The sequence below is a fragment of the Myotis yumanensis genome, unplaced genomic scaffold, assembly GCF_028538775.1.
Source record: "Myotis yumanensis isolate MYYU_CA2020_CCGP unplaced genomic scaffold, mMyoYum1.0.hap1 SCAF_2, whole genome shotgun sequence".
In the NCBI taxonomy this organism is placed as follows: Eukaryota; Metazoa; Chordata; class Mammalia; order Chiroptera; family Vespertilionidae; genus Myotis; species Myotis yumanensis.
In genome coordinates this window covers 33861183-33884657 of record NW_027223753.1, presented here as the reverse complement: position 1 = coordinate 33884657, position 23475 = coordinate 33861183, and the positions used below count along the sequence as shown (strand labels likewise).

Genomic DNA, 23475 nt, shown 5'->3' with positions numbered 1-23475 from the left:
AGGTGACCCCTCGGCACTACTCCCCACCCCCAAAGGGTGTGTCTCTCCTCCTCTATGATCTTAGCACGGAAAGCAGCCATCTCTGATGGAAGGAACCTCATCTCCTGCCCTGCTCTCAGGACCTTTGTGACTGTAAAAATTAAATGAGGAAGCATGTATAAAGAATACAGCAGCCCCCGCCCGCCCCGCCCCTCCCCCCCCCCTCCCCCCCCCCGCCTATTCACAGTTTTGCTTTCTTACCTGTGGTCAACTGAGGTTCAAAAATATTAAATGGAAAATTCCAGAAATAAATAATTCATAACTTTAAATTGTGCGCCATTCTGAGTAGCCTGATGAAATCTCACTCCATCCTGTTCTGTCCCACCCAAGACATGAATCATTCCTTTGTCCAGACTATGCATGCTGTGCACACTGCCAGCCTATTAGTACTTAGCAGCCGTCTTGGTTATCAGATGACTTGCGGTATTGCGGTGCTGTGTTAGTGACCCTCATTTTACTTAATAACAGCCCCAAAGTGTAAGAGCAGTGATGATGGCAATTCAGATATGCCAAAGAAAAGCCATAAAGTACTTCCTCTAAGAGAAAAGGTGTGTATGTATAGGGAAAAACATAGTACACATAGGGTTTGGTTCTATCTGCAGTTTCAGGCACCCACGGAGGGTCTTGGAATGTGTCCCTGTAGATAAGGAGAGACTGCTGTAGAGCCCAGGGACCAGCATATGCTGTGTCAGTCCCTTCTTCCTTTTCTTCCCTTCCTGCTCCCTCTCTCCTGACGAAGTAAATGCTGGGGATGCAAGAAGCATGAAGATACTCTAATTATAAAGTACAGCTTCATTTGTGTATAGACCCATTTCTTCATTCATTCATTCAGCAAACATTTATTGAGGGCATGCATTGTGCCAGGACTGTGTTAGTTGCAGGAATATAGACATGAGTAAGACAATCCTTTTTAAACATTCCCCAGTTCGGGGTTAGGTAGTGTTTATTAAACTGGGGCTTGGCAGCCTCCCCGGATTCTAAGGGAGTGAGGGGAAGCAGAACAGTGGAGAGCCTGTTGCAAGGGTGACTCCGGTTCATGCGCAGGAGTGAACTCCCGGGCCTCTCGGTTTCGTCTCAGCTGGATTCCTTGTCCTTAGAGATCAAAGACTAGCCTTAGCTATCCTCCTCAGCTTTTAGCACTGAGAGTGCAGTGCCTCTTAGTTAAATTCAGTTTTGTGTGATTCAGGTAACAGTTCAACTGAGGCTCAGAAGGGCCGCGTGGGGAACATGGGGAGGAGGAAATGGAACCCCTGCTTTCAGGATGCACATAGCCCAGTGGGAGGCAGGCATGTGCCCAACGGGACACCCCACACAATAGGACTTTGTGATTGAGGAGGGGGCGCATGATGGCCTTGCGTTTTGTGTGCGCTTTGTCAGGGAATGTAGGTGAAAATGATGATCTGCACAGTACTTTCCCGGTTTCAAGGCACCTTGCCATTTTTACCTCATTGGACTCTTCCTATAGCCTTATTGTGAGGCCAGGTGTAGATTATCATCCCCCTTCGAGAGAGGAGAACGCAAAAAGAAGAGACAGCGTCCCTGTTGGCCAGATCACAGGCTGTTGGCCTGCAAATCCGTCCTGGCTCTGTAGGGCTGGGTTTCCGTCATCCCTGTTCCCTCATGCCTTGCGTTTTGCCCAAGGTCCACAAAAATACCAGCTTTGATCTCTCAAATCCTTTGCGGTCTAAGCTGGATTCTGTAAGCACAGGTCTCTGACGGTGTCTTTGAAAAGGCAGCTAATATCAGCCAAATGCCTCCCGCTGGCTTTCCCTGTCTTAGCGGCAACCAGGGCTTTCGCAACAGATATTACTCGGATTTAAATCTCAGCTCTTTCATTCATCACCTGTGCAACTTCAAGCAAATGTTTAACCCTCCCCAGCCTGCGCTCTGTCCTCTGTAAAGTGGATGAATTCATGCCTACCCGGTGCAGGCAGGAGAGCCAGCACCGTGATCAAATGCCTGCCTGGGTCCTCAGCTCAGAAATACTGGGGTTCTGAACCCTGGTTGTTCCACCAGCTAATCTTGTTACTTGGGCAAGTTACTTAACTTCCTGGGCCTTAGTTTCCTCACCCAGAAAGCAGAGTAAATGATTGTACCAACTGTTATGGTTCTTAGGGGGGGTTAAATGAGCAAATGGGTGTCAAGACCTCTGCCTAGGGGCTGGGACATAGTGCTCAGTGGGTCCAACATTAGTGATGTGGGGTCACTTGAGGACACACATGAGATAATGTGTGGGCAACACTTGGTACGTCAGGAGCGCTCGTCCTACAGAGGAGCGTAGATGTGGTTGCCTGGCATAGCCTAATCTTTGGTCAAGCCCTGTGTCTCCTTGTCTCCTGGAGATTGCTGCTTTCCCTTCTCAGAAATCATATTTTACAGCTACGCCTGGTCTTGATTTCAAGCTCACTGGTCTGTAGTTTATAGATTTCTCCCCCACTCACGTTTCCTGGGTGGAATTCCATCTTCCCAGCTCAAGTCCTGGACCCTCCTTCTGAGCCCCTCCATTGTCCAGGCATCACTAGTTGTACCTCCGTCTCCTCTTTGCCAGGGCTCTGCTCCTGAGGCTGTGATCTCAGCACCCTCTTCCATCTCCAGCCTTTGGTCCATTCTCACCAGTAAGCAGGGCATTCACAGAGGCCGGGCTCCGAGAGAGCCGAGAGGATTCCGGTCAGGCTAGGTTTTCATGTCCCCACTGTGGAGGGGAGGCCCCGGAGGCCTGCAGCCTGCCAGCTGCTGCAGCAAGTGTGGAGCAGGGCCAGAAACCACGGTGCCCTGTACCTCCTGCATCTGGATCCAAGGCAGGAAAAGACCGAGTACTGAGAACTGGGATTTTTCCTCTTAAACATATGGGTCATCTTCCCCTTTTGAAGCACATATTACCCTGTTGACTGAATCAGAATTAGCTACAGTTCATCCTAGATTTCTTAAGGAGCTGATTTCAGAGTAGTCAGTCCAGGACCCTCTATCCTCTTTCTCCCTAGAATTCACTGTTCTGGGGCAAAGGGGCTGAGGGACAACTTCAGGCTGTTCCTTTGCTACCTGCTTGGGCAGCCAGAACCTGCGGAGTTGCTGGGCTTTCTCCTTGCTGGTGCTTGGCTTGGGTGTCGCCCTGTGGCCGGCTGGTTTGCTGCTGGATTTTCCAGCCAGAGGAATGGAAGTGGGAAAGGTGGGCAACTGCTCCTCATGGGCAGGGCTGGCCTCTCTGAACACCTGCTTAGGGCCTGAGAGGAGGAGCTTTTCATACCTGAAACAACCCTAGCAGTAAATAGATAATGAGATAAAGCTCAGAGATATCTTGCCTGAGCCCACACAACCAGGAAATAGTAGAACCGGGTTTCAGATGGAGGTCTGTCTCACTTCCCATGCACAGGGCCGGCTGCTCATGGGTACTCCGCCCTGTGCAGTGCTGCTGCATTGGGCTCTGGGGCTGCCGGCCTCTTGAGCTGCTGGGTGGAATGTTTCCTGCCTAATTTAAGAGCCCACCATTCCTTCCTAGTGCTAACTTTGCCAAGTTATATGGCCTCACGATGCCAACCAGAAAATTCCTAGAGTTTTTTTTATAGAAATTGTCTCTTTAAAGAGCACCTAAGCCCACCTCTCATCCCCATCTTATAGAAGGGGACCCTGAGGACTACAGAGGAAACAGGACATGCCTATGCCACGTGGAACCGGAACAGTCCCGTCCGTCATAATGAAGCTGCGATAATGTTCAGCCGAGATCGATGGGTGGAATCAGTCCAGCCGCCCGGGGTTCAGCAAGACCCAGAGGCTGGCCACACCCTCTCTTGCTGTTCCAGGCGGCTCTCTGAGTTTGGTTGGAGGTAATTCGTAGAGTTCTGGCACCTTCGTCCTGTAAGGAGTCCCAGAGTCCATGCCGCACAGCCTCCTACACAGCCATGATCGCGCAGCCTCCGGTAACATTCCCCTACCAATGGTTCTCAACCTTCCTAATGCCGCGACCCTTTAATACAGTTCCTCATGCTGTGGTGACGCCCAACCATAAAATTATTTTCGTTGCTGCTTCATAACTGTCATTTTGCTACTGTTATGAATCGTAATGTAAATATCTGATATGCAGGATGTATTTTCAGGGGTCGCGACCCACAGGTTGAGAACCGCTGCTAGACACAAGAAGCTCACTCGCTGCCTCCCGGGCAGCCCATTCCAATTCGGGGTGCCTCTGACTGTGGCCAGTGTTTTTCTACAGGAACATTCATCGGACTCTCCAATGTTCCAGGCCCTGTGGAAATCAAATAGCTCGGGCCTGGTTCCTGCCTCCAGGAGTCCCAGTGTCATCCGCAGACCGCGGGAATGCAGAGAGCCTCCCTGTGCTGGGGCTGTCTTGTTGGGAAAGGGTCTAAGGAAGGCTCCTTATGTGACTGGGGCAGAGGGGCTGAAGATGGCTGGGGAAGGCCCCCAAATAAGGAACTAGTCGGATTTCTCCAAATAATGAGGAAGTAAATGGCATCCCAGACAACAGGAGAACCAGGACAGAGATTTGGGATTGTGAGGGAGGCTGGCTTATTCAGGAACTGCAAGTGGTTTCTGGCTGGACTGCACAGTGGAGAGTAGGTAGGAGGGCGAGACAAGGCTATAGAGGTAAGAGCAGCTGGAAACGGTGCCAGGCCCTCCTGCAGGTGGTGCACAGGGGTTTCTCCCCACTGGAGTGACCTGGGGTAGGGTCGCTCAACCTCCAAGTTACTGTTGCCTCTGAACCAGGCAACTCAACAACCATTGAGCAAAGATGAATCCTAGATGGTCCTGCTTTGGAAGGGTTCATGGTCTGAAGGGTAGGTTAAGCAAGGCCAAGGGCATGAACTGATTTGGTTGGGAGCCATCAGCCACATGGTGGAACACTGCCTCTCCACAGCTCCTGCCCTCAGGTGCCCACTGTGCCTCACAGATGCCCCTCTGGAGTCAGTCTTATTCCCACCACAGCACCTCCGCCACCCATCCATGCCACCCAGTTCTGTTCCGTGCATTCAGGGCAGGTGCAGGGCCTTCAGGGCTGCTTGGCAGGGCAGACCCGTGCTGCCTGCATATCCCTGCTGGGTGGAAGCAGTCTGGGCCCAGGTCATTGGATGGGGAGGGAGGTAGAAAAACCACAGTTGAAAAACCAGCCCAGTTTTCTCTGGCCACCAACTGGCGAAGGACCAACAGAGCTCCTAGAGGTGCGATGAATCCTAGCAATGCCCCCTCCTCCTCACCACTCCCCTGCACAATTGAGGAGTTCTTCACAGGCCCCAGGGAAGTACTGGGAAGATCAGAGATGAGCTGAGGGCCCGCAGAGTGGCCTGATGTGGGAAGCCGGTGAGACCTGAAAGCTGCAGTTGGCCCAGGTGTAGGGTAGTGGGAAGAGCAAGGCTTTGGAATGGAATCTACAGCCCTCAATTGGAGCACTGCCTCTTGTGACTTTAGACAGATTACTTTACCTCCCTGAGCCTCTACAGAGACAATAAGATCTGCGGGTTTTCGGGACAGCCATGAGGATTAACTTCTTTCATTGAACACGTGTTTAATGAGAGTTGATGTTTGCCTGGGACACTGCTGGGTGCTGGGGATAGGATAAACAAGACTGGCTGTCCTCAGAGTTTCGGTTCCAGCCAAATAATCACGGGACAGTGTGGTGAAAAGTCCTACAAAGATAAAGGGTACTTTGATGTAAGGTGCTGAAGACATTGAGTAAGTGTCGGTCACCTGCCCCTCTCAGGGGAAAGCATATATGTCATCTGAAATGGACATCTGTATTTCCTCAGCGGGAAAATAACTTGACCTCCATGATTGCGGACCTGGCCTGCTCTACCACCCCTTACCCCTCTCTGAGGGTCTGGCCTCACTGTGGGGGCATCTACATGAGCTGCAGGGACCCCACCCAGCCCAGAACCTCAGACTAGAACTGCTTCTCTTGCCTCTACCCAGCAGAGCCTCCTCTCAGAGGCTCTCAGAAAACGGAGAGGGGAGGAGACGGTCCTGAGGAGCTGCTGTGACCCCACCCCCTGCCTGTCCGCCCCTCCACCATCCCCAGACCTTACTCACCCATCAAAGCTCCAGTAAGAGCTCACCTCTTCCCGGAAGCCTTCCAGGGTCACTGATCTAGCAGCAATCTCTCCCTCCCACGTCTGTGCAGATCATCACACTGCTCACTTCCTAATTGGTCAGTGAACCTCGATTCTGTGCCACCTGCTCTAACCACTTGGAGATAACTGCCCCATTCCAGTCCTTCCCCCCAACAAGCTCTGCCCATCCATCCTCCGAGACCCCGCATAAACCTTGTGGCCGTCCTCCTGAAGACTCCCCAGTCTCCTCCGGATGCAATGCCTCCTTCTTCGCTTCTGTTCCCAAGTCTGCGTCCTGACCCTTGTTAGCGACACAGGGTGGCGATGATCTGTCGCCTGTCTCTTTCCACTGCTGGGCTGTCGACCAAGGCCTAGCCCAGGACTGGCATTTAGTAGGTTCTCACTGAAGGAATGAGACCAGATTTGTCCCCACCCTCACTGGAAGCATAGGGGACTAAGAAGCCCATATGTGGCTACAGCAGCAGGTGAGAGTGGCAGGTGAGGGATGATGGGGCCCACAGAGGAGCCTGGGCCAGCTCCCTGTCTGTCCAAGATCCTGTGCAACCTCCATTGTTGCATAGCTGTCCTACGCTCGGCTCCTTTTCCGCAAAGTGGAATCCTTTTTCCACCCCATCCGCTGTGCCTCTGCTGCACAGTAGGGGTTCTGTGTGCATTTAAGAGTTCTAACTTGGTTCACTTTGCATTTATGAAGAAGCTAGAATTACACTGAGAGCAGAGACACTTCCTATTCACGCCCAGAAGTGTAAATGGCAGGACTTAGTACTTCTCTAAAAAAATCTGGTACTATTAGCTTTATTTCAGCAGAAATCAGAAATAGTATTCAGTGTCCCAACATATATATTTTGGAGAAACAGGTGCTTTCTGAATCTTTCAGAAGTAACACGAGCATTCGCTTTTAAGGGAGGTTTTCAGAAAGAATAGCATCCAATTTAAGATAAACAAGGACAAAGAAAGGTATAATTTCACTTTTTGTTGTGCCAACAAGCATTACCAAGCCCCTCCCTCTGCCATGATTCCCATTTCAAGGAAAAAGCCTCTGCGGCTTAAAGAGGGGAAGGAAGTAACAGAACTGGGATTTGCACCGTGTTTCCTAACACCTTGTCCAGTGCTTGCCCATCAACCCCTTCCCCCCCCCCACCCCCCAACCGCTGTCTGTGTGGATGTGACAGTGCTTCACGTGTTCAGTTCTCATCTTCTCCTGCACTGGGTGGGCCGCGCCTTACCGTTCTCTGGTCTCCGGTGCCTCTGACAGGCCTAGAGCTGTGCGATCATTGGGTTCAGGAATGACTGAATGAAAGGACAAGTACTACCTTTTATATGTTTTTAAAAGCTTCCTTCACCCCGCTGAGAGATTTCATTCCATGGAAGCTGTATTTCCCCCAAAATAAACCTGAAGTGGATCAAAAGACTTAAAAAAAAAATTCTACTCTTCCTACAAGTGAAAAAAGTTCCTTTGTTGCTTAAAATATCTGCGCCAGATCTAACGATGCCGTCTCTAGCACGAGTGCCTGTTATTGTGGCTAATTTGGTCACATGTGTTTGAAGGAGAACAATGCCTCTGAAATTTTTAAAAGCAAAACAGCAATCTGCAGCGTTTGTTGTAATGAGATGTAAATTGCCAACATTTGGGAGGAGAGCCGACTAAAATTTGCAATGAAGTGTTCCCCCTGCCTTAAATGAACAGCACTGAGGCCCTCCCTTCTTTCCCCCAAAAAAAACCTTTTTTTGTTCCTTTTCTTTCTGATTCTGTAATTCTAGACACTCGCTTTCCCGATTGATTCATTCCTTCATTTATCTGCCCTTTCTGAGCCTCCGTTCCATGACTGCCCTGGTGCTGGGCTCCCAGAGGCATAGTCAGCCTGCAGGGTGGCCAGCGGTGAGCCCCATGTGGCAGGTAGGAAAGTGAGGCACGAGAAGTTGAGGTGACTTGTCTAAGGTCATGTGGCTGGGATCACACGCAAGTCTCCTGACAAAAGCCTTCCAAGATGTGCCCTTGCTGGTCTGCCCTCCTTGCTGGGCTGAGGCACCAGGAACCTTCTATTCACAACACCAGAGAAAGGCAGGTGCGGAGAGCAGGGCTAACAACTAGCAGCCCCTGGGTGTTCAACATTGCTGACCGTGAACGTTAGGAATCAGTTTCCTTAAGAGCCAGAAGATCCCAGTACCTCCTGGGGAGACCAGTGTGAGTGGGGGAACGAGGGTGTGTGGACAGGGCAAGGGCCTGCTCTGAGCTGGGCCTGCACAGGGCACTTGGGACTATAGAAGGCCAGCAGGGCCCCTGGCTCACAGCAGCTACAGTCTAGCACTGGACCAATTGAGCCCCGAGTGTAACACGTGTGTGTGGGAGGGTGGAGGGTGAGTCACTATTTACTGAGCAGACACTCTGTGCCTGGTGCTGATGTAGGCCTTTCATATTTTGGTTACGTCATTTAATTTGCCATCCGGCCAAGTTGCTGTTGTCATTCCTCCTCTCAGGTGAGGCAGCAGGGTCGGAGAGGTTAGGCCAGTGGTCGGCAAACTGCGGCTCGCGAGCCACATGCGGTTCTTTGGCCGTTTGAGTGTGGCTCTTCCACAAAATACCGACTTCTGCACATAGGCCACGAAGTTTCAATTGCACTGTACATACACGCCTGCACGTGGTATTTTGTGGAAGAGCCACACTCAAGGGGCCAAAGAGCCGCATGTGGCTTGAGAGCCGCAGTTTGCCGACCACTGGGTTAGGCGATTATCGATGTGTAAAATACCTGCTGAGGGTAGAATTTGAACCAGGTGCCGTGCTGACCCTGGACTCTGACATAAAGACAGTGACTACCATAGGGAGCCCGAAGGAGCTCACAGCTCGCCTAAACAGAAATGGCAAATCCAGAACTTATGCTCCAGTCTCTCCGACCCCAAATTCCAAGCCGAGGGGTGGAGAGACTGACTTACCTCTCTCTGAAGGAAGGGGCAGCCTCATGGGAGAGGTGGCATTGCAGTTCGGCCTTGAGTCCCTGGTGGAGCTTGGAGAGGTGGACTTTCCTGGGGGTAGAATGACCCAGACAGGGATGCACAAGCAGAGACTGCGAGCAGGAAGGAAGGTGCATGTGTGGGAGGGTGGGCCAGCCCACTGGGAATGGAGCCTGACTGTGCGCCTCTGATGTCCCTTACCTGTCCCTCCATCGCCATCTGAATTGTCCCTTCTCCTGGCTAGATGGTTCCAATTTCTGTTGAACAACCCTGGTTTCTACTTCCTGAAAAGGCCCATAGATGTTTCGAATGCAGAAAAGATTTCAAACATTTGAGGATAGCTTCCCATCCGCCCCTGCCTCCACCCCCAGGCGGCTCACCTCAGCTGCAGGCTTTATTTCAGAATCTTTGCTCCAGCCCATTTAATTAAGTCCCTTCCTCCCCCACTACTCGTCCCCTCTCTCATGTCATGAGTTTACGGAGAGCCTGCAATGTGCTGGGCACTGTCCTCGGTGCCATGATTGCAGACAAATATTTGCTGTTGAGGAGCTTCACAGGCTGATGTGGACAGCAGTTGGCTGCAGACATAATTTGCTGGAAGCATTTGTAATGTAGAAACCTCCTACCTGGTCGCGATCAGAGCAAGGCCTCACAAAGGAGACACCTACGCTTCACTCTGAAGTCGGACCAGGGGCCTGGCAGGCAGAGGAGGTGGCCTTCAAACCCAGAGGACAGAGGCCTGGACAGCACTGCATATGAGGGACCTGGCAGAGGTTTGGGGAAGAGCAAGACATGAGCACCTGAGGTGGAGAGGAGGCTGGTTCTGGGCCTTAAGGAGGGTTTGGGGTGTGACTTCATTTGGAGGGTAATGGGGAGCCTGAGCAAGGGGGGACATAGTCCTATGGAGATCTCTTTGGCAGCCATTGGGGGATGGATGGAGAGAACCAGACAGAGTCCAAACTGGATGCATTCTCCTGTCCCACACCTTCCTCTCATCGAAGGAGAAGGAAACTTAGAGGAAGGACGCAGTCTTACCAGATGACCGTGACGCTGGCCACATGGACCTCCTCTTGGCCCATGTCCACTGCCTGTCACTGAATGTCAGAGCTGGAGGACACCTCCGGTGCCCAGTCAGCCATGCCATTTAGGGGAAACGGAAATACTTCTTCCTGCTCTAAGGAAGATGAGACACTTCACTGAAGTTAGTGTGCATCTCCAAAATTTACCCTGAGATCTCACACAGAGGAAAAGCTTTGGTTTCTGTTTCTGAAACATTGGAACTGTTCGTTCATTGTTGTCATTCTTTTTTCATCTAACTAACATTCAGAGAGCACCTACTCAGTGCCAGGTGCTGGGGACAGAGGAAAGAGTCCGACCGAGGCTCAGCCCTTGAGTAGGTAGCGCACTATTGGGAGATGATGTCAGAACAATTAGATGCTGTCAGTCCTCCACTCTGCCAGCTTCTGAAGCTGCCAGCCACTCACCTGGGTTGCACAATCCAAGCATCACAGAGCCAGGAGTGGGCTCTGCACTCTCTCTACAGGATGAGCCAAGCCTTTCTGCTCCCAGCCATCTTGCATTCAGCTTAAATCATGGAAACTGCAGAGACTCTCTCATGCAGATGGCAGCTGCCAGCAACTCAAGAATGATATTCTTGTTGTGGAAAGGCCTGTCATGAGGAATTTTCATAATAAAATTACCAACACCCTCCTACCACCAGCGAAAGTCTAGAATGTGGCAATTGAATGTAGAATCACAACCAGATTGGTGGTCAGGTCTTTAGTATGTAAAGAGCCCTGTACTGGGTTGTCCACACTGTTAGGGTCAGCGAAGTTTCGACCATGAAATTCATCTGTTAATACAGGTATATGCCCAGCCAAGGGGACCTGCTGTGGCAACAGCTAAATCTGATCCCAGTCAACTCCTGAAATGTCTGTCTAGGGCAGTGGTTCTCAACCTTCTGGCCCTTTAAATACAGTTCCTCATGTTGTGACCCAACCATAAAATTATTTTTGTTGCTACTTCATAACTGTAATGTTGCTACTGTTATGAATCGTAATGTAAATATCTGATATGCAGGATGGTCTTAGGTGACCCCTGTGAAAGGGTCGTTCAACCGCCAAAGGGGTCGCGACCCATAGGTTGAGAACCGCTGGTCTAGGGTGAATTTCCAGGTTGCTCAACTCTCCATTGGCCCTCGGAGTTGCTCTCCTGCAAGTTAACCAAATCATTCAGCCTTATTTACTCATTTTCATCCTGTTTCTCTGCCCTTTGGTAATCAAGACACAATAGGTGATTTAAAAAGCAGTCTATCATTTTTGCAAGCTAATGGAGAAAAGCATATCCCCCATAGAAACCACCACCATTTATCTAGCTTTCTTTCCCTGTTAATCTGCACATAATTTGTGTTGATTGCATTTAAATAAAAATCAGGGTAGCTGCTGGATCAGGCAATCACAGGCCTAATCTGTATTGTGTTTTAATTTCTTGGTTGAAATGCTCCTGTTTAGATACTAGGTCTTGGGGAGGGGAAGGCCTTTGCATTTCTGCTTTTCCCTTAACCTCTGTTCATCTGCTGTGGTCCATTCCACTGTAGGCTGGAGAGATGGGGGTTTGGGCAAATGCACAATCTTCATATTGCAGTAGATGCACCCTTCTCCACCCAGTCTTAGCAGGACCTCTTTCCTGTGCAGGAAACGGAGTCCCCTGCATGTCCATTAGACAGAGACACTAGGAAGAGTGCTTCTCATTCATACTTAAAGTCTAGTCCATTCTTGAATTCCAGTTTTCCAACTCTTTGCTTGTGACATTCATACCTCATATTAGTTTCAAGCCTGGGTTTAAGTGTAGTCCAATGGACAAAAATAAGCCAGTATATATATAGGTGTATTTTGTGCCACTATGTACTGATAGATGCATAGTTAAAAATATTTGCATTTTATTTTCCTTGGAGTTCTAGACAGATCTCTTTTCTTAACTGCCTAGGTCCCGCCATTGACTTGGAAAAAGTAAAGTCAGAATGTCTCGAGCCCGAGCCGGAGTTACGGAGCACTTTCAGTGAGGAAGCAAATACGTCGTCCTATTACCCCGCTCCTGCACCTGTCATGGACAAGTATATCCTAGACAATGGCAAGGTAGTGTGCCAAGCTCAATACCGCTTCCCTGCGAGTGTCTGTCAGTCAGAGTAAAGGTGGAGCGGGTGCGGGGCTTCCCGAGCGCGGGCCGGGTAGCCTCCCGGCCTGTCCCTAAGGGACGCTTTCTGGAATCAGTGTGTTATCACAAGTGGACCTTTACTGGGACTTTTTTCTTTTTCTCATCTTTTGGTTTGGTTTGGTTTGTTGTTGTTTTGTAAATATTGAGCCAAAACTAAACTGACATTTTAAAATCGCTTATTAGTGGGAAAGATTTTTTAAGTTATAGTTTGAAAACTGCCCTACCCTTCCATGAAAGCAGATGCATAAATTTCTAAGGTGAACGAGAAGTGAACTGAGTGACAGATCATGAGTCCATGTGTATCCATTGACCTGGGTGCCAGGGACACAAGAGGTGACTGAGACTTGATTCTCGTCCCTGCGCCGCTTTCAAGCTGAACATTGAGTGGTGGTCAGCCCACAAATGACTCCTCAGCTTGTCTTTTAAACCCTTGTGGGGAGAGGGGGGATCATGAAAGAAAACCTCAACGCTGTTAGTAAATAAAAGCAATGGAATAGCCTTTGGAAGTCGTTCACAGGGAGATAGGGCAGCAGGGCAGGAAGAAAACTGGTCTAACAGCCAAGTGAACTCACCCTGGAAGAGGTACAGTGCAGCCCCTTATCCAGGCTCCGGTCAAATTCCTCCGTCCCAGTGCTGTGTTCTCTGCCACCATCGGGTGTATTGCAGACATCCCCTTCCTTCTCCCCAGAGAAGCATCAGTGTCAGTGCGTTTTCCTTGCCTCGGGCTTCAAAGGTCTCTGTTTACCCAGTTCTTTTCCCCGGGGGGCTGATGAGAAAGAAAAGGTTGCATTTGGGTTTGTCCTGATTTATCCCCGCATCTGGCCAAACTGAGCCAAGGCAAATATAGTCAAGCTGAGGAAAGAAAGCTGTGGTCTTTAGAGCTCTCTCGGATGTGGTGCCAGCCCACCGGGCGCTTCCTCCCCGCAGAGGCAGAGTTGATGGGCCAGGCCATCGGCCCATGCTGCATCTCCTTGTTGCAGCCACCAGCAGGGGCGAGGTGGCAGTGGAAAGCCTGGAGCCTGACTACTAAGCGTAGCTCTCTCTCTGTCCTACCTGTGTGACCCAGGCCGGTCCTGCCCCGTCTCGGCCTCAGCTTCCATGTCTGGGAAGGTGGATGTGGTCCATGCTCCCTAGGACTTTGGTGACTCAGACAGTATATCTAAGCTTGGTGAGCCCTTCCCAATTGAAGATAAAGGAAAGAAAGGACTGTTCTTTCTTTCCTGACTTCCCTTTCGTCATGATCACATTGTGGAATGACTAGGGACTTTTTCTTAAAGTAGCTTCCAAGAGAGATCCTGTGTGTCTTGCTTTGAAAAATGATGGACAGTTTCTGAGGATGACAGGGGCTTCTTTTGCAAAGTTATCACTTTTCCTCCAAAAAATGGGTCTCTTAAATCCCACTTAATTCTTTTCACACATGGCTTGCACAACATTTCTTGAAAATGCCGATTTTGTTTTTTCTTTGGTTGGCGCCAACCTGTTACTAACCTGGCTTTTGTTTGCAGCTAGAGAGAAATGGATGAAGGGAGAGAAAGGAGCGACATACTGCAAGTGGGTGGTAGTTCCCCAGAGCAGCACCCACATCCCAGAAGTAGCCCTCATTGTTCTTAGCTGGGCTGTCTCTCTGACCCCTCCTCCTTTCCCCTGCTGAACAAAGGCCTTCATCTCTGCAAAGCCTAGAGCGTTAAAATGGGACCTGTTTCCTAGTAGGAAACTACGGTTGTCCTACAAAACAGTCCACAAAGACATTTTTTATCAAGTTCCATCCTACCAGATATCATGTTTTTAACAGCCTCCCTTGACCAATAGCGAATTGTGGTTTATGTGAATGGTGCTTGCCACAAAAGTTACCGTCTGATTTCAATAATGTGCATTGCTTTTCTTTGTCTAAATATTTTATTTCTAAAACTCATCAAATCATAAAGCCACAAAGACCATTCACATTTAAACAGTCTAATGTATACATGATACTCACGGGGAAATACACCAGGAGACCCGTCTACAATAGTACAACAGGTTAGAGGCAAGAAGCCAGGTCTCCTGGTTCCAGGCCAGTGCTCCTTCCAGTCTATTCTGCTGCATCCCTGAAAGTGGGGCGTTGCTCTACGTGACCCTGAGCTTCGCTGCCCTCAGAGCCCTTGTTCCAGATGCCCAGCAGATACCTGTGATGGTCTTACTTACATTTCTTTCTGTGCTATGAAGTTGGCCTTGTATGACTGAATGTCACAGAAAAGATTTTCTTTTCCAAAGCACAGCAACTCATCAGAACTGAAAGCCAGTGCCCTGAAAACATATTAAACATGCCATCATTTTCTTTCTTTGTGTTTGGACTAGTCCTGATCACTTCACAGGGGACGGAGATGCAGAGCCTTGACCCCTCCCCAGATATGCTCCGTGAAGGCTGATTCAGGCGGCGAGGGCTCTCGCTAGGCTAGAAATCCAGAGGGAGTAGAACCTAGCTCTGGGATAGAACTTAGCCCCAGAGTAGTTAGAAGTGTTTTCTGTATTTGGACTGGGGCTTGAAAGATTAGCAAGTTTAAGAAGACAATCCCTTTATTCATTCCTGGACAGGGGAAAGGCATGAGTAGAGACATGGGTGGGGAAAGAAGGCGAAGGAAGGAAGTTACTGGCTGTGTTCTGTCCTGGAGGCTTTTTTTACTTATGTTTTCACATTTAATTCTCAAAACACCCTGCAGACTAGGTGGGGGTCAAGTGATTTGCCCAGGATACTCAGCTATTAGGTAGAAGAGCTGGCCAGGAGCCACACCTGCGACAGAGGCTCCAGGCCTGTGCTCTCAGGGTGCACAATGGAAGCAGGAGGAAAGGAAGTGCTCGGGAGATTCCTAGAGTGATGGCCAGAGCAGGGAAACGCTAGGAAACAGGGTCCTCGAGGCCTTCGAGGCCAGCAGAGGAGGTCAGATTTGATGGGACAACGAACGGGGAGCCATCCGAGACTCCAGGGGGTTGACATGAATCATGTCTTCCACAGACTTTGAAAGAGACTGCGGAATTCATCTAGTCCAAGGAAAGCCGAGTTTTAGGGAAGTCAGTCTGGCAGGTTACAGGGTGGGTTGAGGCAGCAGGGACTGGAGGCCGGCAGGCCAGCCTGCAGCTTTGCCCGGGTTCCCTGTGTGCAGCGGGGCTGCCAGGGACTGACCGGCAGGTGCAGAGGAAGGATGACTAGGTGAACGTTGATGGACCTGCTGTTTCCACCATGACACTGGCTGCAGCAGGAAGGTGGCTTCGGGGTCATACCGATTTGGGTTTGAATCTTTATTCTAAATTTTATTGATAATATGTCTTAGGAAAAACGATTTAGTCCCCTGAGTCTCTCTTCATGTCTGTGAAATGGGAATAATTTCTACCTGTTCTCATCCCTTAAGGTCAGTATGAGGATAAATAAATTGAAGGTACAATGCCTGGTTCATTATAGGTGCTCAAAACTATCTGTGCCCCCTTCTGTTGTAGAACTTTGGCTAAAGTGACTGTCATCTCTCTTTTAACAATAAGCAAGGCCTGGGATAGAAAAGAGCAGAGACCTCTGAAAACTGAAGTTATCTTCCGTCTCTGTGGTTTTCCAATTCTGAATTTGTTCAAATTCCTTGTTTTTCCTCGATCTCTGGGAGCTTGCGTGGTTAGCTCTGGAGTGTCATGGGGGAGGTGACTGGGGCCAGCAGGGAGCAACAGGGCACGTGACCCCAGTATGCCTGCCCTGGCACAGACTGCCTGCCCACCGTGCAGACTGCAGAGAACAGTTCAGACTTGACCTTGGGCTAGTGTTGCCTGGCCAGCCCCAGGCAGCACACGCACTCCAGGCTCGCTTACCTCCTTGAGCCCTGTGAACAGATGGGCGGCACTGAAGTTTGCGGCCCAGGGAGGCAGGTGGGTCTGGTTATCTGATGTCAGGCCTGCAGAGGCCTGGAGGGATCTTTCTGAGCAAAAGGAAGTGACATCAGAAGTGGCAGGTGGATTGTTTGCTCACTGACAGCCATGGGTGCGCTGTGTAGCTTTTTTTCAGTGGTGCTAAACCTCGGTAATTGGTGGAGGAGGAGTGCTGCTGGCTGACCCGTCTGCCACTGTGCAGTGCTCACCTTCCTTTCCAAGCCAAGCCTCAGCAGAAAGACCTTTAATCATCTTTGACCAGTGGGTGTGTGTGCCGTCTGTCAGACCAGGACTTCTCCCGAGACATCTCCTGACCATGCCCTGGTGGCGACCTGCAGGTCTTCCCGGAGACAGGGACCTTTGGCAGAGCCTTTTCATTCCCCTTAGGAAGTTTGGCTTATTAGCGGCTGTCTCCCTCCCTCCCCACAGCGGCCTCTTCACCCTCCACAGACTCAGCAGAAACACGACATAAATGGCCACATCGGAGTCAAACTCTATTTTTTGACGGTTAATGTTAACAAATGTTTTTTGAGTTGTTAAAAGAGCCAGGAAGGAGAAAAAGTTTCCAAGCTTGCAGCTCCCTGGCTGCGCTGAAACTCTGCGAGTGCTCCTGTGCAGGGAGCGTGCAGTTGCGTTCTGTGCTCTGTGCCATCAGAATCGGACTCTGGGGTTGTATCTAACGTAAAATCCTAGGTGTTCTGAGCCAGAGGAGCACAAAGATGAGTCCAGCTCTAGCTGATTTGGCTCAGTGGATAGAAGGGGCCCAGGTTCAATTCCGGTCAAGGGCACATGCCCAAGTTGCAGGCTCGATCCCCAGGAGGCAGCCAATCAATGATTCTCTCTCATCATTGATGTTTCTATCTCTCTCCCTGTCCCTATCTCTCTGAAATCATTAAAATTTTTAAAAATATATTTTAAAAAAAGATGACTCCAACTTTTCTAGTTCGAGTTCAGGCAAACTGGAGCCAGAGACAGGGAAGGACCTGCACAGACACACTGTCTAATCAGTGGTAGAGTCTGGGTGCTGCCCCCACCCCGCTGTACACTGGGGTCACCTGGGGAGCCTTCAGCCATCCTAGTACCTGGGCCCCTCCCAGACGAGATAACTCAGAATCTCTGAACGTGGCGCCTTGGCACCAGCCTTTTTTATAGCTCGCCAGGCAAACCCATGTGCGACCATGTTAGAGAGCCTCTGTGCTAGGAGGATGTGTGTCCAGGGTGTTTACCTTAGAAGGAGAGAGGTCTCTCTAAAGTGTTGCAGAGAAAGGACTTGCCCAGGTGTTGGCCTGAAGCCTGATCAGGCTCTGAGCAGCCTGTGCTAACGTGATCTGGTTGAGAACTCCAGGTCTGCACCTGCCTCACTGAGAGACTTTGGACCCATTGCTTCCCCTTCCATAACCTGGTTTTCCATCTGCAGTGAAAATAGTGGCCCTCCCAGGGGTGCCAAGAAGAATCGAGATAGTGGATGTGAAGTGCAGGAGTAAGGCCTGGTATGCAGGAAGTGAGGACCACATTTCCCTTAAAGAAAGCTAATGTAGCATTTACGGAACGGACCCCTTAGCGTTGTGCAGGAATGTGTTTTAAAGGACGAGAAAGCTTCCAGCTGCCATGCTGTCCGACTGAGCAGGTGCTTGCGTTCCTGTCCCTTCCAGGTCCATCTGGGAAGCGGGATCTGGGTTGACGAGGAGAAATGGCACCAGCTACAAGTAACCCAGGGAGACTCCAAGTACACGAAGAACTTGGCAGTCATGATTTGGGGAACAGATGTTCTGAAGAACAGAAGCGTCACAGGAGTTGCCACAAAAAAAAAGAAAGATGCTGTCCCTAAGCCGCCCCTCTCACCTCACAAACTAAGCATCGTCCGAGGTAGGTCGCTGCAGAGAAACGCTGGGGTGGTGGGGGTGGGGTGGGGGGGCGGCACTGTCCTGTCCTCTGCTACGGTGGACCAAGCACGGCTCAGCTCAGCACACACGGGGGCTCCTGTGCCAGGCCCAGGCTGGGCTCCAGAACCCAGGCGCAGACGTGCACCTAGTCCCAGAAGAGCTCCCATTACCAGCAAATGAGCCCGTGGACACAGTGCAGTGCATGGGCAGGCATGGGAGAGGGGCAGGCCATATGTCAGGGAGCTCATTCTTGTGGGTAGGAGGCACGGCCGGAAGTCAGGGAAGGGTTTCTAGGGAAGGGTCACTGCATTGGGCCCAGAAGGGTCCGTCAGACATGGAGATGCAAATGTGTAAAGAGAGATACTTCTGGAAGCAGAAGCATCTGGAACAAAGGGGGATGGAAAGGGAGCGTTGCTGTGTGCAGAGCAGAGGTCAAGGCTGGGGCACAGTCTGTGCAGCCCTGCATTGTGCCCAGAGCAGTTAATGACGTGCAGACCCATGAGGGGCACTGGTTCCAGCTTCTTTCTGGTGTTTGGGGAAGGTTGGGGGCCAGCAAAGAGACAGGGTGTCATTGGTCTCCCTAAAAATTTAGCTATATCCTGGACACTCTGATTTTTCTCTCCCTCCCTTCCTCCATCTTCCTTCTTTCCTCGCCTCTCCTGCCCTCTCTCCATCCGGTCACTAAGCTCTTATTCCCGGCCAGGCCCTCTACTGGGCATTGAGGACACACAGAGGGATAAGCACAGTCTCATCTGTAAGGACTCACAGTCTCTCAGGGAAGATGAACCCAAGAACGGCCAGTTACTGCACAGACAACACAACCGACAGAGACCAGCGAGTCTCAGCGGAAAGTGCAGGCAGCAGAGGACCATAGTGGTTGCTGATTATCTGAGCACCTACTGTTTCAGGTTCTGGGGTTTTTCTTAACAGTTCCATTTTTTAAAATACTTTTACATGCACTCACATCTAATCCTCCTCACACTCCTACTGTTGGCTACTCTCATTACCTCTGTTTCACAGCTGAGGACACTGAGGCACAGCTGCTAAATAACTTGCCCAGATCATAGAGCTGGTCGGTGGAGCCAGGGGTCCAGGCGGGAGACTGGCTCAGAAGCTGCGTTTCCAACCCCTGGTCTCTGCGTGCCCGGCTCCAGGCTTGTTGAAGAAAGTAGCACCCAATCAACCCCCACGTACACATTGAGCAGGCCCCATGGCAGGTGGGGGCAGCTGGCAGATGTGTCTGTGAACAGGTCAGGTAATTTCAGGTGCTGATGAGGCTGTGAGGCGTCGCAGGTGACATGGTGGGAAGGAGAGGGCTGTGCAGCTGGTGGCGGGAGGCCTGTTTAAGGAGAGAATGTGAGCTGGGAACAGGATGTGCAGGGGGCAGCCCGGCGAAGGTCTGAGGGGTGCTGAACAGGCAGAATAAAGAGCAGGCGCAAGGGCCAGCACGCTGAAGGGGTGAAGAAGCCCCGGCGGCCATGAAGTCATGAGTGAGGGGAGAGGGAGGTCAGGGAGGTGGGCCATAGCCAGTCTTGATGCCATGAAGGCCACGGTGAGCGGGCTGGATTTATCCACTTACAGGAGAAAGGCAGTGAGGTCCTCACACGGTGGAGTAACCAATGGGACATCAGTTAGGAGGCTGGTGCAGTGGTCTCGGGAGAGGTGATGGTAGCATGGAGTAAGGTTAGCACTGAGGGGAGAAGAATGGCCAGATTTGGGTGTATTTTGGAGGTCAGGAGGCAGGACACAGACATGGGTGACCAGCCTGAGGTCACAGCTGTAAGGTTTCAGCGCCTGGATTCTAACCCACTCGGCCTGGGGCTTGCACTGTATAGCACGCTGCCCGCCTTGCCTGGCTGACTCATGATGAACTGATTTAGGCAGCCACTTATATTTAGACAATCAGAGGTAACCTTTAGTCAGCCCTCTGTCTGCAATGGTGGAGCTTAATTTGGGAGGTCACCCTAAGATAGAGGCCTTCCTGGGGAGGCAGCCCTGGCCCACGTGATAGGTGGCACACCTCTATTTCCCTTATTCATGTTGGAATGTGACTCAGCAGGTCCCAGGTGCCTTCAGATGACTGGCTGCCCCACTATCGCCACGCGGTATGAAGTCGCCTGCTGTGTGTCTGCCTCAGGCAGTAGTCTGACCACACCAGCTTCATCTCCAGGTCCTCATGCCTAGCGCAGGGCCGGCACACAGTAGGAGCACAGGAAAGGAGGGCTGACCAACCCTTGGTGTGATTGCTTGTGAACCACTTTCCCCCCAGGTCTCAGTTTCCTCCGCTGAAAACCTGCCTCTTAGGGCAGTTAAGAGTACTGTCTAGGATTAAGTTTGGAAATAGTTATGTTTGAGGTGTGAGAAGTTACCAACCTTTGCTGACAAGTGAGCTGCCTCTGTGTTGAAGTTCGAGGTTATTCAGCGCTTTTCAGCTGTGAGGCACTCCCTCGTTGGCTCCCTGTGCAGTGTGATGGGAAATGGGAATTGGGGGCAGGGGTCAGAAGCCTGGTGTTGAGCCCCAGCTCTGCTTTGGCTTAGCTTGGAGCTTACCCTGGTTCGTAGCATTTACTTTTGCTTCCCCAAGCCTAGTGCAGCATTGGTACCAAGTAGAGGCTTGGTGTCTGCGTCGGTAAAGCCAGGATCACATCCATATCCCGCCTCCCCAGTGGGTCAGATAGACATCATCACTGTGCTTTAAACCCATTCAGAGGATGCACTATGCCACACCTGCAGGCTCACCTGGAGCCCCCATTCTCCTGCCTCTTGTCCGTGTCCTGAAAGAAGAGTTTCCTTCTCGTACTTGGGGCTGGGCATTCTTTTCATCTGTGCCCTAGCCCACCTGCCTTCCTGAGTACCCATTCCTCCAATTATATTTCTGTTCTACGGTTCCTTCCCAGCATGATTTAAATATACTTTGATCACTCATTCACAAAACAAACAAAACGCTCCCCAGAGGCCACCACCATCACCCAGCTGCCACATCTCTCTTCCTTTTCACATGCAGGTTTCTTGTAAGAGTTACCCACACTCACTGCCTGTGTTCACTTGCAACTCCCCTGCCATGGGCCTCCACACCCAGCCCTCTGCTTAATCTGCCCTTGCCAGCTTTCCCAGTGACTTCTGCTTACTAAACCAGGGCACATCTTTCACTTCCTCCTAGCACTGCGGGACCTGACCACGCCCCCTTGACTGAGAAACCAGACCTGCAGGGTCAGGTTCCCTCCTGCCTGTCTGCTTCTCATCCACCAGTGGGCTCCTCCTCTGCTGCCCTCTCCTCTGTCTCCAACCCTCTTCTCACTCAGTCCACAAAGCTTTCCTCATCCCAGCTCACGGCGCATTGTTCCTACTGCCCTCAGTGAGGCCATGGTCCTGGGGTGAAACCCCAGGCTCTTCATTCTGGCCAATGCCTGCCGACCCCTCCAACCTCATCTCTCACCACTTCCCATTTCTTCCTGTGCACTAACCACACAGGCCTTCTTCCATTGCCTTCCTGATCCCACTGCCAGCAGTGCCCTTCTCCCATCTGCTTGTCCTGCCTCCTCATTGTCCTTCAGGGAACCTTGCCCCATCTTCCCAGTCTAGTGCAGCCTTTCCTTGCTATCATATCACCCTAAAATGTCTGCATAGCATTTCCTACTTGCGTATTTACTTGAAATTGTCTTTCTCCTTCACATCCATTAAAACATAAGCTTTATGGCAGATTATTGAGGGCTAGCATTTATTAAGTGCTCAATAACCATTCATTGAGCCAATGAAAGATGACTCTTAAATCTGTATTTGACCTCAGTCCATACTTCTGAGTTCCTGACTCACCCATCCAGGTGCCCACTGGCCATCTCCTCATGGGTGTCCCATGGCCTTGGCAAAGCTGCCCACTCACTGCTCTCTCCTCCGGCTTTCCCCACAGCCTCTGCCCTCTGTGTGCCCCATCTTGATGAATGGCACCACCAGCCAGGGACCCTGAGATGCCTCATCCTTGATCCCTCCACATGCCTCACTCCCCTTCTGTTCTGTCCTCTCCATCCTCCTCCCCCTTCATAGTCCAGGCCACACCACTTCTCCCTGCACTGCTCCAGCAGCTTCCAGACCCTTCTCTCCATTGTGTAACTGCATGATCTTTTGGAAACAAAAATATGATCTCGTTACCATCACCTGTCATAGCCATTATTACAGGGTAAGCTGCTTAATGTGTCACACCAGCACCATCATAATGTGGCCGCTGGCTGTAGCGCCGGCCTTATTTCTCAGCAGTATTTTCTCGAACTCTTAAGTTCTTGCCATATGAACTACCGCATTCCCTGAACAAGCCTATTCTCTCTCATGTTAGGGAATGTGCAGATGCTTTCTCAGTGCCTGGGACACAGGTCATACTCCCCACTCACCACCCATGCGGCTCTGCCCGGCTCTCTGCTACTCAACCACCCAGGTCTGCTTGAGAGAACCTTCCTTCACAAAGCCTCTTAGTCCAGAGTGCCCTGTGCCTGCCTCTCTTCTCTTCTGACTGTGTCTTTGCCTCCTGGGAGCCTGGCCCAGCAACCCCTTTGAGCCGAGAAGTGCTTGCCTGGCATGCCAGTGAAAGGAAATTGACTCTCCCCAGGCTTTCATTGGCCAGACCAGAGCCGAGCAGACTGAGCTGGCAGGTGTGCCGTGCCCCTAGTACCTGTCTTACTAAAAGACATTGCTGGTTGATTGACTTACTGCATCCAGGCAGGTCTGAGGGCTCTCTCCCATCCCACCACACACTCACCATTTGGGGCCTAATTGTTTGAGCTCTCCCAGATTGCATTTGACTGGCTTTGCCCATGCAAGCTGTCTGCTGGATTGAGATTGTATTTATTTTGTATGATTTTATCACATTCAGCCACATGTGTGGTATAAAAATGACAAAAGCTTTGACGCTCACAGGGTTGGTGAGAATTTTCTCTTCTCTGATCTTAGAATCATTTCTTCCTGGATAGCAGGGGATGGTGTGGCCGTTGGCCCTGCTTTAGGAAGATGAAAGCAGGAGGGCAGGACAAGCTCCAGAATGACAGTGCCACCTTATTGAGGTCAAGTGACTTTCTGCAGAGTGTCTGCGTTTTCCCGAGGAGCCCAGCACTAAGTTCTGGTTAATTTTTATAACTTTCTTAATAGGACACATTAGCACCATTATAAACCTTGTTAATTAAGCAATAATCTCAAATGCTCCCTCGCAGAGGGAGATGTTCCTGGCAACTGCAGATGATTAATATCTGGAGCCTCACGAAAGCCTTTCATCACCTCGAGGGGCCATTCAGCGCTCTCACCCCCGGGGCCCGATGATTGGAATTCTGCGGAGGCCCCTCTGAAGTCTCCCTCCCTCTGCACCTCTTTTTCCTGCATCTTCTCCAGCTCACACTGGGGGCTCCAAGGGCCCTCACACCTGCTCTCCTTCCTCTGCTGTCTCTCCTCTGCTC

At 50.9% G+C, this 23475-nt stretch overlaps 2 protein-coding genes across 3 annotated transcripts in view; both read left to right on the top strand.

Moving 5' to 3' along the window:
* The window catches only part of AGBL4 (AGBL carboxypeptidase 4), a 987573-nt gene that overhangs the window by 805447 nt on the left and 158651 nt on the right, over nt 1–23475 (top strand). The window lies entirely within an intron of this gene.
* BEND5 (BEN domain containing 5) overlaps nt 1–23475 on the top strand; it is a 48028-nt gene that overhangs the window by 21747 nt on the left and 2806 nt on the right. For both annotated transcript variants that reach the window (XM_070405081.1, XM_070405082.1), the window contains 2 exons: nt 12048–12196; nt 17810–18023. In XM_070405081.1, the coding sequence (XP_070261182.1) occupies nt 12048–12196; nt 17810–18023 (363 nt within the window). The remainder of the gene's footprint in view (nt 1–12047; nt 12197–17809; nt 18024–23475) is intronic.